We start from the raw sequence: 14,076 nt of genomic DNA on the forward strand, positions 1-14,076 counted from the left end.
TCTAATCTCGTCACCCAAGGTTGGCTCCAGGAGCGCTATGGTTTCAAGCACCAAACAGAAGGCTTTTGTCTGAGAGCAGACAGGCCTGCAGGAATGAAGGAAGCCACAGGACATGAAACTGGTGAAGAGAAATCTGGCCACAAGAACAGCTGATGTGTAATAATACTGCTTTCAATATGTCTTTTCATTCCGCACTGCTACTTTGATAGACACTGTACCAGCAGGTGGGCATTTCTACTAGCAATTGTTAACATTTACAGTGGTGCTCATATCATGCGATGAGCATATTCTGCTGCACTGGCCCAACAATATGCAAGTTTAGCACTGGAAATGCACACTCACCAGCCACTTTACCTTTCGCCTTCAGAACTGCCGATTCAACAAGGTGCTGGAAACATTCCTCAGAGATATTGGTCCATATTGACATGATAACATCACAGTTTCTGCAGATTTGTTTGCTGTTCCAGCAAATCCCAAAGCTGCTCTGTTGGATTGAGATCTGGTGACTGTGGAGGCATTTGAGTTTAGTGAACTCACTGTCATGTTCAGCAAACCAGTTTGAGATGATTTGAGCTTTGTGACATGGTGTGTTTTCCGGCTGGAAGTAGCCGTCAGAAGATGGTCCACTGTGGTCATAAAGGGAAGGACATGGTCAGAAACAATACTCAGGTCGGCTGTGGCGTTTGAATGATGCTCGATTGGTACTAAGTGGCCCAAACTGTGGCAGGAATATGTCCCATCACACCATTACACCAGCAGCAGCCTGAACCACTGATACAAGGCAGGATGGATCCATGCTGTTTACACCAAATTCTGACCCTACCAACTGAATGTTGCAGAAGAAATTGAGACTCACCAACCAGGCAACAATATATTGTCCAGGTTTGGTGATCCCATGGGAATTGGAGACTCGTTTGCTGTTCTCAGCTGACAGGAGTGGCACCGGTGTGTCTTCTGCTGGTCCATCTGCTTCAAGGTTGGACATATTGTGCGTTCAGAGATGCTCTTCGGCAGACCTCGGTTGTAACAAGTTCTTATTTGAGTTACTGTTGCCTTTCTATCAGCTGAACCAGTCTGGACGTTCTCCTCTGACCTCTGGCATCAACAAGGTTTTTTCGCCCACAGAAATTCCGCTCACTGGATATTTTTTGGATATATGCTCTTTTGCTGCCCATTCTCTATAAACCCTAGAGATGGTTTTGCGTGAAAATCCCAGTAGATCAGCAGTTTCTGAAATACTCAGACCAGCCAAAGTCACTTAAAGGATTAGTTCACTTTTAAATAAACTTTTGCTGATAATTTACTCACCCCCATGTCATCCAATATGTCCATGTCTTTCTTTCTGCAGTCGAAAAGAAATTAAGGTTTTGGATGAAAACAGTCCAGGGTGTTTCTCCATATAATGGACTTCAGTGGGCAATCGTCTCTGAGCTCCGCCATAACTTCCGGCAAGTAAGGTCAAATTAGATCGTGGTCATAGATGTATACATAGATGCCTCATTAGCGACTGCACGGATCAGTAGAATGAGGCATCTACTATCAATATAACTATGACCACGATCTAATTTGACCTTACTTTCCGGAAGTTATGGCAGAGCTCAGAGACGATTGCGTTCATCTGTTAAGAGGTAAAATAATAGCATAAATACTGCTCGGTTTCTCGCAGAAACTAATCGTTTCGCTAGATAAGACCCTTATTCATCGTCTGGTATCATTTAAAGCCCTTTGAAGCTGCACTGAAACTGTCATTTGGACCTTGAACCTTTTGGAGCCCATTGAAGTCCATTATATGGAGAAAAACCCTGGACTGTTTTCATCCAAAACCTTAATTTCTTTTCGACTGCAGAAAGAAAGACATGGACATATTGGATGACATGGGGGTGAGTAAATTATCAGAAAAAGTTTATTTAAAAGTGAACTAATCCTTTAAATCACCTGATGCTCAATTTGAACTTCTGCAGATCGTCTTGACCATGTCAACATGCCTAAATGCATTGAGTCATGTGATTGGCTGATTAGATATTTGTATGGCTGCGTTCGAAAGCTGAAAACTGCTGCCTTCGGACTCTGAGGACGTATTCCAAGGTAGGAAGGCATCAAGGCACGTCCGAATCCAACGTTAGCTTCACTCCCTGTTTCCTGAGATACCTTCATCTGAAGGATTTTTGAAGGCAGCATATATGTATCCTTCACTGGCTTTGATATCCCACAATCACATGGTGTTCCATTCTGTGACAGTAGAGCTAAAAAATAATATAATAGGTGCTAATTAGTCATCAGTTTGTGCGCAAATGTACATTTTTGATCAACATTTTCCATTTTTGAAGTCATTTCTAGTGAGAAAATAATAGTATGCTAAAGACATTTTGGTTTAGCGGTCACCAAACACGCAGTATCATTGTAACAGTACAGATCAATCAAAACACACACACACACAGATCACATTTCACAATACAACAAAGAAAGCTTGTTTAGCTGAAGAGCTCATTAGCTTTGCTACGACACACGTCCATTTAGCTCATCAGGACGAGTTTATCACAGAAATGCATTTCAAGGCCTGCTGGTGTTCGTTACATTGTAAACCGGGCTTGATGTGAACTGGCACGCTCTACAGGAATGCAATCTTCCTGTGAGCTGCCAGCGATTCAGTTACTGCTGTGGGACAGGAGCATTAGCTTATGCAACATACGGATGCAACAGTACCTGAACGGGCCATGCTAATCCATTAACACATCACAAGCCATTCCTTATTTTCCTGGCTTTCCTGTTCTTTTCTTTCCTGAATGATATGGCAACCACTGGTTTCATTTACTCAAATGTATGGGTAAATGCATAAATAAAACCAGCCGAAAGTGGTTTGCTAGTCTTAGCTGGCTATAAAGCAGTCAGGTTTGATTGTTTTGTTTTTTTGAGAGGGTTTGGTCAAGCTGGGAGATCAAATAACTGACCAGATAACCAGCAAACCACATTTTCAGCAGGAAAAAAGTAAGCACTTTCCCTTACAAAGAGTACTGTGATATTATCTTGGTTTTGGATTGCATTCAATCAAAGGGCAAAAAAATCCAGCCTTTTTCCAACCAAAAGGCTGTGCATCCTTATAAAAAAGTACCATGGTATTACCATGCTTTTGAACAGACTGAAGCACAATTCTTCTAATATGCTGATTTGCTGCTCAAGAAACATTTCTTATTATTATCATCAATGTTGAAAACTGTTGGAAATTGGTGAAACATTTTTTCCAGGATTCTTTGATGAACCAAAAGTTCAAAATAAAAGCATTTATTTTCAATAGAAATCTCTCGTAACAATTTAAATGGCTTTACTGTCACTTACACTCACCTAAAGGATTATTAGGAACACCTGTTTGATTTCTCATTAATGCAATTATCTAATCAACCAATCACATGGCAGTTGCTTCAATGCATTTAGGGGTGTGGTCCTGGTCAAGACAATCTCCTGAACTCCAAACTGAATGTCAGAATGGGAGAGAAAGGGGATTTAAGCAATTTTGAGCGTGGCATGGTTGTTGGTGCCAGACGGGCCAGTCTGAGTATTTCACAATCTGCTCAGTTACTGGGATTTTCACGAACAACCATTTCTAGGGTTAACAAAGAATGGTGTGAAAAGGGAAAAATATCCAGTGTGCGACAGTCCTGTGGGCAAAATGCCTTGTTGATGCTAGAGGTCAGAGGAGAATGGGCCGACCGATTCAAGCTGATAGAAGAGCAACTTTGACTGAAATAACCACTCGTTACAACCGAGGTATGCAGCAAAGCATTTGTGAAGCCACAAACGCGCAACCTTGAGGCGGATGGGCTACAACAGCAGAAGACCCCACCGGGTACCACTCATCTCCACTACAAATAGGAAAAAGAGGCTACAATTTGCACGAGCTCACCAAAATTGGACAATTGAAGACTGGAAAAATGTTGCCTGGTCTGATGAGTCTCGATTTCTGTTGAGACAATCAGATGGTAGAGTCAGAATTTGGCGTAAACAGAATGAGAACATGGATCCATCATGCCTTGTTACCACTGTGCAGACTGGTGGTGGTGGTGTAATGGTGTGGGGGATGTTTTCTTGGCACACTTTAGGCCCCTTAGTGCCAATTGGGCATCGTTTAAATGCCACAACCTACCCGATGATTGTTTCTGACCATGTCCATCCCTTTATGACCACCATGTACCCATCCTCTGATGGCTACTTCCAGCAGGATAATGGACCATGTCACAAAGCTCGAATCATTTCAAATTGGTTTCTTGAACATGACAATGAATTCACTGTACTAAAATGGCCCCCACAGTCACCAGATCTCAACCCAATAGAGCATCTTTGGGATGTGGTGGAACGGGAGCTTCGTGCCCTGGATGTGCATCCCATAAATCTCCATCAACTGCAAGATGCTATCCTATCAATATGGGCCAACATTTCTAAAGAATGCTTTGAGCACCTTGTTGAATCAATGCCACGTAGAATTAAGGCAGTTCTGAAGGTGAAAGGGGGTCAAACACAGTATTAGTATGGTGTTCCTAATAATCCTTTAGGTGAGTGTATAATCAATATAGTGTGCCCATTTCTCGGTATACAATTCCCACAATAATATGAAGCAGCACAACAGTTTCCAAAATTGATAATAATCAGAAATATTTCTTGAGCAGAAAATCACCACATTAGAGTGATTTCTGAAGGGTCATGTGACACTGGAGACTGGAGTAATGATGCTGAAAATTCAGCTTTGATCACAGAAATAAATTAAATTTTACTATATATTCAGATACATAGCAGTTATTTTGAATTAACCCCCTTTTGAAATATTTCAGAATATTAGTTTTTACTGTATTTTTACTCAAATAAATACAGCCATGGTGAGCAGAAGAGACCTTTCAAAAACATTTGCAATTATTCCAAACGTTTGACTGAGTGCACACACTCTTTGAATGTATATGCACTCTAAAAAAAAGGTTCTATATGGCACCACAAAGGGTTCTTCGTCGTAATCACTTTTGGTGCTATATAGCACCATATCTTAACATGTTCTGTATATGGTAGCGGTGCTATATAGAACCTTAGTCAAAGAACCGGCGAAGAACCTCTGAAGCACCAAAATTGGTGCTATATAGCACTTAAAAAGGTTCCCCTATGATTACGAGCCAAGAACCATTTTTGGTGCCATATAGAACCTTTTTCTTTTAGAGTGTGGGCTAATATTTTATGTAAGCGCTAAATCACAAAATAAGCATGAGAGATCCCTCTGGAAACCTCTGATCTTAAACAAGCCATGCAGGTCCATGTGCACAGATGAGAAAAAACCTGTAACTTCCTGCCTGAGTTCCTGTGGTTGCTGTGATGTTCTGTAGGCTGGCTGTGCCCTCCACTGGCTGAGCTGCCTTACTGATCCCACCGCTGCCTGTTGGCCCAAAAGGATGATGGGACATGCCATACATTACAACTTTTTTATCTTAATCTCTGGCATCATCATCACTCAACATCCAACGTACAGTAGATATCCATCAGCGTTTCTGCATTTTGACGCTTGAGGACACTGCACATCTGATCAGAATATGAATTATGAATCATAAAATGTCACAGTACTCACCTGTGGTTTGATTCTTCAGAGGGAGTAGTTTGAATGGCAGGGGCTGGGGTTAGACGTCAAGTCCTGCCCCTTAACAAGATGGGGGGCTGGAAGGGTATAAAATGTATTTTGGTGCCCAGTCAAGCATAAGGAAGTCAAAAGCACGTTTGCTGGTTGCTTTATGTCTGCTGCACAGTTTCCCACATAGACCTGTGCTAAAGATGCTGTCACGGTAAGTCAATGACGCTTGATTTATAAGATCCAGTCTGACTTCATTGATTATAGCGGAACAATTGATAGATAATTAATCAGCAAGGAGCAGTGGATTGTTTTATTAAGGTGCTTGTATGAGGATTTTATCACATTCCCTGGGAATCAAACCCATGACCTTGGTGTTGCAAGCACCGCAGTGCTCAAAAAATGCATGTTTTGTGTAGGATTTGCAATGAATAATCTTGCAATTCAATGCAATTTGCATATGACTTATATCTGGTTATAGTTTAAAATCTGCGCTACTCTGATGTTTTGATGTTGGGAGTCTCATTTAGTGCCGATTACAGCTGTGCTTTCTAAATATCACAATATGTATATTTTGCTATGTATCGTTTTTAGACTTGACCATTTAATTTACTTTCTAAGTTAGAATAATATCATAAGCATGCATTTTTTGGGCCATTTTCAGAGCTGTTTTTGTGAATATGCATGACAAATTGCTCCCTTCTTGTCTAGTAAGTGTGATATACCCCCTAAAAAGCATCTACCTTTGTTTTCGGGGGGTCATTTTGCTTCACGTTTGCTCACTCTGGACTCTTATCGTTCTGCTTTCACAGAAATCTTGTAATTGCTTCAGTGGCTGTTGTGTTTCTGGTGTCCACCGTATCAACGGCTCCTGTTGAAGGTACGAGCTCTTCTCCCAGAGGACTGTATTTAATGACACGTTCTTGTGTTTAACATACAGCGCCCGCACGTATTTACACAATCGCCCACTGCTGAATCATTTCTCCGGACAGATAAGGAGCCCGAGGAAAATGACTTCGAAGCTGAAGAGGGTGAAGAAGAACTGTCAGAGGAGGAAGAGGGTAGGGGATGAAGGTCTTTTAGATGTTACTTCTTCTGCGTCCCGATGAGAGCTGATCGTACCACAGAAGCTCAATTTGACATGACATGTTAACCTGCGAAAGGACAAAATAAGAAGTTAACACTGTAACGTTCATGATAAACAGTTTTAAAAGTGAGCTTGAATTGCTTTTTTAAATCCGTTAAGCTTCATAAACCCAATTAAAGTGAGTAAAGCAACATAATCACAAGTGTCTAAGGGGAAATAAAAGAGCCTTATTAATGTGAATCCTAAACTCAGTGGACTCGTGTTATATTCTGATAACAGTCAGCAGATCTGTGAGGGATTCAGGACAGAAAGAGGAGAAGGGCAAAACAAAGGAGCGGTTGTTATAAACTGTATCGATTTTCCCTTTTCTTTACAGATGATGATGACTCCAAAGGTCAGCATATGAAGGGTGGGTGACAAGTTCACAACTTACCACCAAACCTCAGTCATCTTTAATAATCACATAATGAGTCATAATTTGCTTTAAATGTTTGCTTTCTTAACGAGGCTGAGCTATATACATTTGGGGTTCTGCCATAATCATATAAAAATTACACGTACAAAAAAGTACAATAGTATTATTTCCTGTATAATGTACTTTTTTTTTTAAAGTACCATGTTGTATAAATATGGTTGTCATATAGTTTCATGGTATATATCAAAGTAGCATGCTACCATATGTTTTTTTTGGACATGATCGCGTTGGAGAGTACACTCTAAAAAATGCTGGGTTGTTTTAACCCAAATTTGTGTCAAATATGGACAAACCCAACTGTTGGGTTAAAACAACCCAGCATTTTTAGAGTGTATGATATTCTTTGTGGAATCATGTTAATACCATGACAAAAATAAACATAGTACTGTGATGGTAATAGTACGGTACTTTGAGATATATAAATATATCTATTGAGATATAGTATATAATATATACATATACTCTTCATACCAAAATATGTCATATTTACATAGTATTTACAAAGTTGTTCCATTGGATTTCATTGGAATACCATAGTTACCATCTGATACAACCATGGTACTTTTTGTAAGTTAATTACAATTTTGTAATTACACAAAAATGCTGGGTTAAAAATGGACTAACCCAGCAATTGGGTTGTTTTAACCCAGCGGTTGGGTTAAATGTTTGCTTAAAACAACCCAATTGCTGGGTTAAAACAACCCAATTGCAAGGTTAAAACAACACAATTGCTGGGTTAGTCCATTTTCAAACCCAAGTTGGGTTATTTTTAACCCAGCATTTTTTAGAGTGTAAGATACTCTAACATTCAAAGTTTGGGGTCTGTAAGATTTTTTATTTATTTATTTATTTTTAAAGACAAGAGTCTCTTCTGCTCACCAAAGCTCCATTTATTTGATCAAAAATACAGTAAAAATTCTGAAATATTATTACAATAATAGAACTGTTCAAAGAACTGTTTTCTATGTGAATATATGTTAAAATATAATTTATTCCTGTGATCACAGCTGAATTTTCAGCATCATTACTCCAGTCTTCAGGGTCACATGATCCTTCAGAAATCATTCTAATATGATTTGCTGCTCAAGAAACATTTCTGACTATTATCAATGTTGAAAACATTTGAGAAACGTTTGAAATAGAAATATTTTGTAACATTATAAATGTCTTTACGGTCACATTTAATCCGTTTAAAAAAATCTTACTGACCCCAAATGTTCCAGTAGTATAAATTACAAATGTGAATCAAGACTGAAAACTGATATTGTACATAATATACAACCTGTGACAAAGATTTGGAGGTTTTGGAAGCAACAAAAAGAACTAAAACCATATCTAAAATGTTCATAAAAGCCTATAAAAGCAACTTATAACTGGGGCAAAGCCCCTTAAGCGCATGTAAAAAGAGCGTTTGTCCTTCCAGAGGGCCATACACCTGGCCGAAACAGATTGATTGACCTGTGAGAAATGATATCTGCGAATCTTAAGAATATGTTTCTTGTTCCTCTCCCTCTTTCCCAAAGGAGCCGGATCGCAGCAAGCCACTGCAGCACCCAAAGGCTTGGGTAAGGTGAAGCTAATCCTCTTTAGAGCTGGAGGCAGAGAACACTGAACCTCTCAGCACTGGAAAATAGTTCACTGGGTGCACCCTACTCAGTAAGCAAAGTCAATCAGTACATAATCTGGTTTAGGGATCAGGTATGTGGGGATTTTGCCACAGTGGCTGAACGGCCTTGCTCGATTTATTAATAAATGTGGAAAGACGAAACATCAGCAGCCGCGTCAGGTGCACAAGCCCGTGGAAAATGAGGCCTAGCGCAGTGAGAGGGCATGTTTGTGGGGACCGATGTTTCGGGACCTTGTTTAGACTGAAGGGCTGTTTTTCTCCAAGGTATGACTCCTGGCAGCGGCGCTGCGGGCGAATCCCCAAACGGTAAGGAAAGTCTACTCGATAAGGCAAAAACAAGTTCTTTAAAACCTCCTGTTCAGAGTGCATTAGCCTCTCATGGCCTCTGGTGAAAGGTGAATTTGTTGAAAGTTCAATGGCCACTTTTCAGGCCTCGCTTTTGAAGCCCAATACATCTTTTGACAAAACCTTTGCTCTTGTTTCCCAGGTCAGAAACTCAATGGTGGCACTCAAACTGGCCAAGTCTGTAAGTGTGAACCTGATCTATCAGGGGCAAAACTTTCACACAAGTCCTGCTTTAGAAAAGCAACACCCGACTGACCCTGTGTCTAGAAAATACCCGAGCTAACATTTTTTTTTCTTGGTTATGCGAACGTTATGGGAACATTCCATTTTGCAAACTTGATGGGAATGTTACTTTTGAATGTTCTCTGAACACTAGTTACATTTTAACATGTTTGATGAACATCCAACATCCAACTAGGGGTGGAACGGTTCAATATACGCTTTCAGTATGTGCTATGTTCAGTGGGGAGAAAAGTACTACTGTCAAATAAAAATTAAGAAAATTAAAGCAACAGCGCAAATAAATACAACAACGCAGCGATACAAATAAAACAAACAGTGCTTTTCAGGTTATTAAGGTTTCTAACAGTAGTTTTCAGCTACAGAAATTGAATAAAGTAATCAAATGTAAAATACCATTGCATATAATCTTCACTGTATAAATTTTACAAAGATTCATCATTATTAACTCTTTCCCCGCCAAACACGGAATTTTCCATTATTCGTGAGAAAACCATAGACTGAAAAAAAATATGGACGTAGTGTTCGTGACGTCACCCATAGGATTCTGAAGAGCAGTTTTGGAGCGTAAAGTAGGGTTGAGCTGGCTGTTACTGTCTTGGCAGCGCGTCATCGCACATCACTCCCGGATAACAGAAAATGGGCAAAGAGGCGGGACGTGGGTGGGGCTGAGGTGACGTGATGACTAACAGACAGCAGACAAACGGCAAAGTGGCCACGCCCTTAATTATGCAGAACTTTAAGGCTTTATATAATGTAAACAAATGAGTTATAAAAAAAATTCACCCCCCTCACAGTTGTCATGAAGGGCAAAATTTGATATATAGACCAATACCACAATTTGTACCAGGCTGTAAACATGTTTTTCTCTGCTGTAAAGTTGGGCATTTTAACATGGGGCTCAATGAGATTCTGCTCCCTTCTGAAGCCTGTGTGAGCCCTAGTGGCCACTCGATGAATTGCAGTTTATGTCACTTCCGTATTGGCTTCAAGAGAAACTGGGGGAGGTTGCCGCGCTTCCCTGCCAAACACAGAATGTTCGTGTTTCCGTGTTTTCACTGTTATACGCTAGGGGGCGCTATTACGCATCTCCTGAATATCCTGATCAAAACACAGGCGAAGAAGTAAAAAAAAACAAGCGATCGTATGCAAGCAGATGCATATGTAAAATAACTTGATCCTCAACATTAAACATATAATCAAAACTATCTAATGTTACTGCTTGAAATGTCGACCCAGGACGAGCTATAGGACTGTGCAAGCATTAGGGGTGTCTTGATCTACTCCATCTGTGTTTGATCATCGCTCTGAATCTGATCTGGATGGAGTCCTTGACAAAAACGTGATTTCTCAGCTTTTTGTTCAAAATTTTGCTTTTTTTATGATTTTTTTTATAAAATTTGTTAATAAAAGGAATTCCTGAAGCTAGAATAAAACGGTTTTCTTTTTGTTTTAAAGCAGAGGGTCTGTTCTTTCTTTTGATATATTGCATGCTCAGATCTTCATACAACAAAATATTCCATTCCAATATGGGCCATTACATTTTTGTGAAAATGATCAAAAACCCTGGCTGGCAACTTTTTAAAAAAAACACTGAGGGGGAAAGAGTCAAAGTTACAAAAGCTATTGATTTCCTTGTCGTTTGTTGTTTGATTAACATTAAAAAAAGAAATATTAGGCTGCTATCGCTTTAAGAGTGAATGCACGGATCCAGTACACTGATTCTGTACACATGCGTTGTCTGTCTCGGCTGTTTACGTTCACTTAAGACATAACCCACTATGTTTGTTAGGATACTCAATAATACGGGCATGTTGACATCATTTTTGTGTAAATTTGTCCGTTAAAATGGAAGACTTTAAGAGAGAACTCAATATTTGTGCGTTGTTTTAGACGAGAATGTGCACACTTCAGATGAGTGCACACGCAAATCTTTTCCCAGCACGCGTACAAATTCTCTTTTACATCTTCTTGCACTTGAATATTTAAATTGGCAAGGCTTAAATGAGTTTAAATACAGATAGAAATGGCGTAAATGACTGCACTGTAAACCCAAATAATTTGGCAAAACTCTAAATATTTGAGGTAATCAGTTACATGTTTTAGTAAGCAGAACTGGCAGATTTTGTACTCATACATTTTAATTACTCTTAACTTGATAGTTCATATATTTAACTTAAAATTATCATGTAATCTCAATTTAAATATTTTCAGTAGTGGAAACTTGGCTAGCTTTAACTACCTCATTCAGTAAATGCTAACTTGCTAATTGGTAACACAATGCTTTGATAGCCATATCTAGCGATCATAACATAGTAATTACTGAATGAGTATGACAGTATAAAACATTTAACATATATCTGTTCTCAAACTAAGCTCATGCTCCACACGTCACATGATGGAAACCCACAAAAAAACCAACATATCAGAAACTCTTCTAAATCAGCATAGCAAAATAATAAACACTACTAAATATCCTATTTAACATTAATCTTGCACAAACAAATCTTGCTGGGGAATAGAAATCCCAGCCCGGTTTCAGTTATATTTAAGTTTGTCTAAATTAAAAGAAACAAGTTCATAAAACTCTTAGCAATTAACCAATTCAGATTACTTAAAATGTGTCAGTTTTGTGAATTCAATCATTTTTTGTGATGCAATATATCGCCCATTATGTTTACATGATAATGATTGTCACCAACCTTTTACTCGATTGTGCCGTCATCTTGTATGTTTTCCATGACGGAGGCGAAAGTGGTTCTCGGGCAGTTCCTTCATACATAGAGCGGTTATCGACAGGTGAAAAAAGGCGCCATTTGAGGAGTTATAGTGTTTTCCTGACTACTGACAGTTTGGAAGAATAAGCCCAAATGGACTCGATTTCAAAGCCGCAATCCCCTATTCCGGTGCACATATGATTTTTTTATTTATTTAGCATAATATATTTTTTACCCTTAATTTCCATGATCTAAAGATTAAAAGGTTGTCATTTGAAAGTGTGTAGGTCTACTTGCATTATTATGCTGTTATATTAGGATTATATATTCAGTGACATAAAAAAAGTCTCAAAATGACAATAATATAGTTTATTGCAATTATTTCTGGGACGATATATCGCAAAACAAAAAGTAGTTATCGTGACAGGCCTACCAGAATGTTAGTCAAACTTCAGAGAAATTGTCAGTATTTATTGTCCATATTTACTGTGGTCTTTTCCGTGCTCATGCTCTTTGTTTTTTTTATATCCATTGCCATGCAATGTGCTAAAAATGACAATAAAGTTGACTTTGATATCTTCTCTCTCATGTCCAATATGAGAAAGTAAAATAGTGTTTTTGTCATTACAGCATCAAGCAGCACATCAACAGCTTCAGATGGAGCAAATGGTAACCAGCATTTCAATCAGATAATAATAACGGAGTGTCTATTCACACCAAGTGCAAATAGCGTGCCTTGTTGGCAAGGGCTATTCGCAGTAGCTCCGCCTAACAATGCCTGGTTGGCCCAAACAAGATTTTAAAAAAAAAGACGTGTTTCAATGTCTTCAGTGGAGTAGTCAGCAGAGCGTAAGGTTCATGGAATCTAGGTTTGAATCCGCCTTTTGCAGAGCTCGCTCTTCTCCCTTTTCCCATCACATATCACATCGGAAAGGCATTTACTTTCAATAAAAATAAGAACATTTTATAAAAGTTGAAATAACGTGCCTAACGAAATTTTTTATAATAATAAACGTATTTATTAGGTAGGGTTAGGGGTCGGTGTAGGGGGGGCTTTTATTGTCCCATTAAGACAGCATCCATTTAATAATTTTAATAAATATAATCCTTTACATGTATTATTGCATCCTGTTAATGCAAGGCCGTAACCATGTCTTGAACATTGGGGGGGGACAATTTTTTTATTTTTAAAAAGCATAAAGAAACAGAACAGTGAACAAAATTCTAAGTCTAATTCTAGTTGGGAAATAATCTTTTTGGGGTACAACTTGAAAACAATATTTGCATTAATTTGCGTCAAATATATTATTAGTCTCAAGATTCTTCACATTAGTGAATAAATACACAGATCTGCTGTTGACATTCAAATTCTCTAGTGGTCTGTTGGTAAAATTTTTGTAAACCGTATCAAAGATTCTGGGTTCTAATCCGCTCTCATTTAGGTTTTTTTCTTTCTTCTTCATTCAAATCAAAGATGTTCATCAATGATTGTATATTAAGAGAAGGGACACGTTTGTGTGCATTTTGTTTTGTGATTTCACCAGAAAGAATAGAGTCTCTCTCCGCAACGGCGATACGATACGCTAGATTGACATGCTCGTCTGTGAGTGAAGACTGTGCACGAGCCAAAAGAGAACGAAAACCCTGCCTACTTTGATTTGATTGGCCATCTCAATTATTTTGACATTGATGAGCGCTGAGGCAAACCAAACTAAAATGTAACTTTTAAACCTTTTGTCATCCTAACAACAACATACAGAGCGGTGCATAATGAAGTGCAGCAGAGCAGTGCAAGAATTTAAAATATGGGGGGGGGGCAATTTGGCCATTTATAATTATTGGGGGGACTTATTCACCCACCTAAAGGCCCTGTGTTGATGTACAACAGTACTGAGGTGCAAATAGTATGTATCTGCTAAAATAACGTATAAATAGCATGTAATTACTATTTACACATATTGCAAAGAACTGCTACTTTTACATGGTGTAAAT

The 14,076-nt window shown here is 38.8% G+C and overlaps 1 protein-coding gene across 1 annotated transcript in view; it reads left to right on the forward strand.

Annotated features, from left to right (window-relative positions):
- Nucleotides 1-5,796: 5,796 nt before the first annotated feature.
- LOC307133500 (uncharacterized protein) overlaps nt 5,797-14,076 on the forward strand; it is a gene marked incomplete at both ends in the record, with an annotated part of 35,597 nt that continues 27,317 nt past the window's right edge. The window contains 8 exons of the mRNA XM_079828584.1: nt 5,797-5,807; nt 6,406-6,473; nt 6,586-6,654; nt 7,057-7,089; nt 8,679-8,720; nt 9,047-9,088; nt 9,270-9,308; nt 12,715-12,753. Of these exons, the coding sequence (XP_079684710.1) occupies nt 5,797-5,807; nt 6,406-6,473; nt 6,586-6,654; nt 7,057-7,089; nt 8,679-8,720; nt 9,047-9,088; nt 9,270-9,308; nt 12,715-12,753 (343 nt within the window). The remainder of the gene's footprint in view (nt 5,808-6,405; nt 6,474-6,585; nt 6,655-7,056; nt 7,090-8,678; nt 8,721-9,046; nt 9,089-9,269; nt 9,309-12,714; nt 12,754-14,076) is intronic.

This window comes from Gobio gobio, assembly GCF_949357685.1.
Source record: "Gobio gobio genome assembly, chromosome: 11".
Taxonomy (NCBI): domain Eukaryota; kingdom Metazoa; phylum Chordata; class Actinopteri; order Cypriniformes; family Gobionidae; genus Gobio; species Gobio gobio.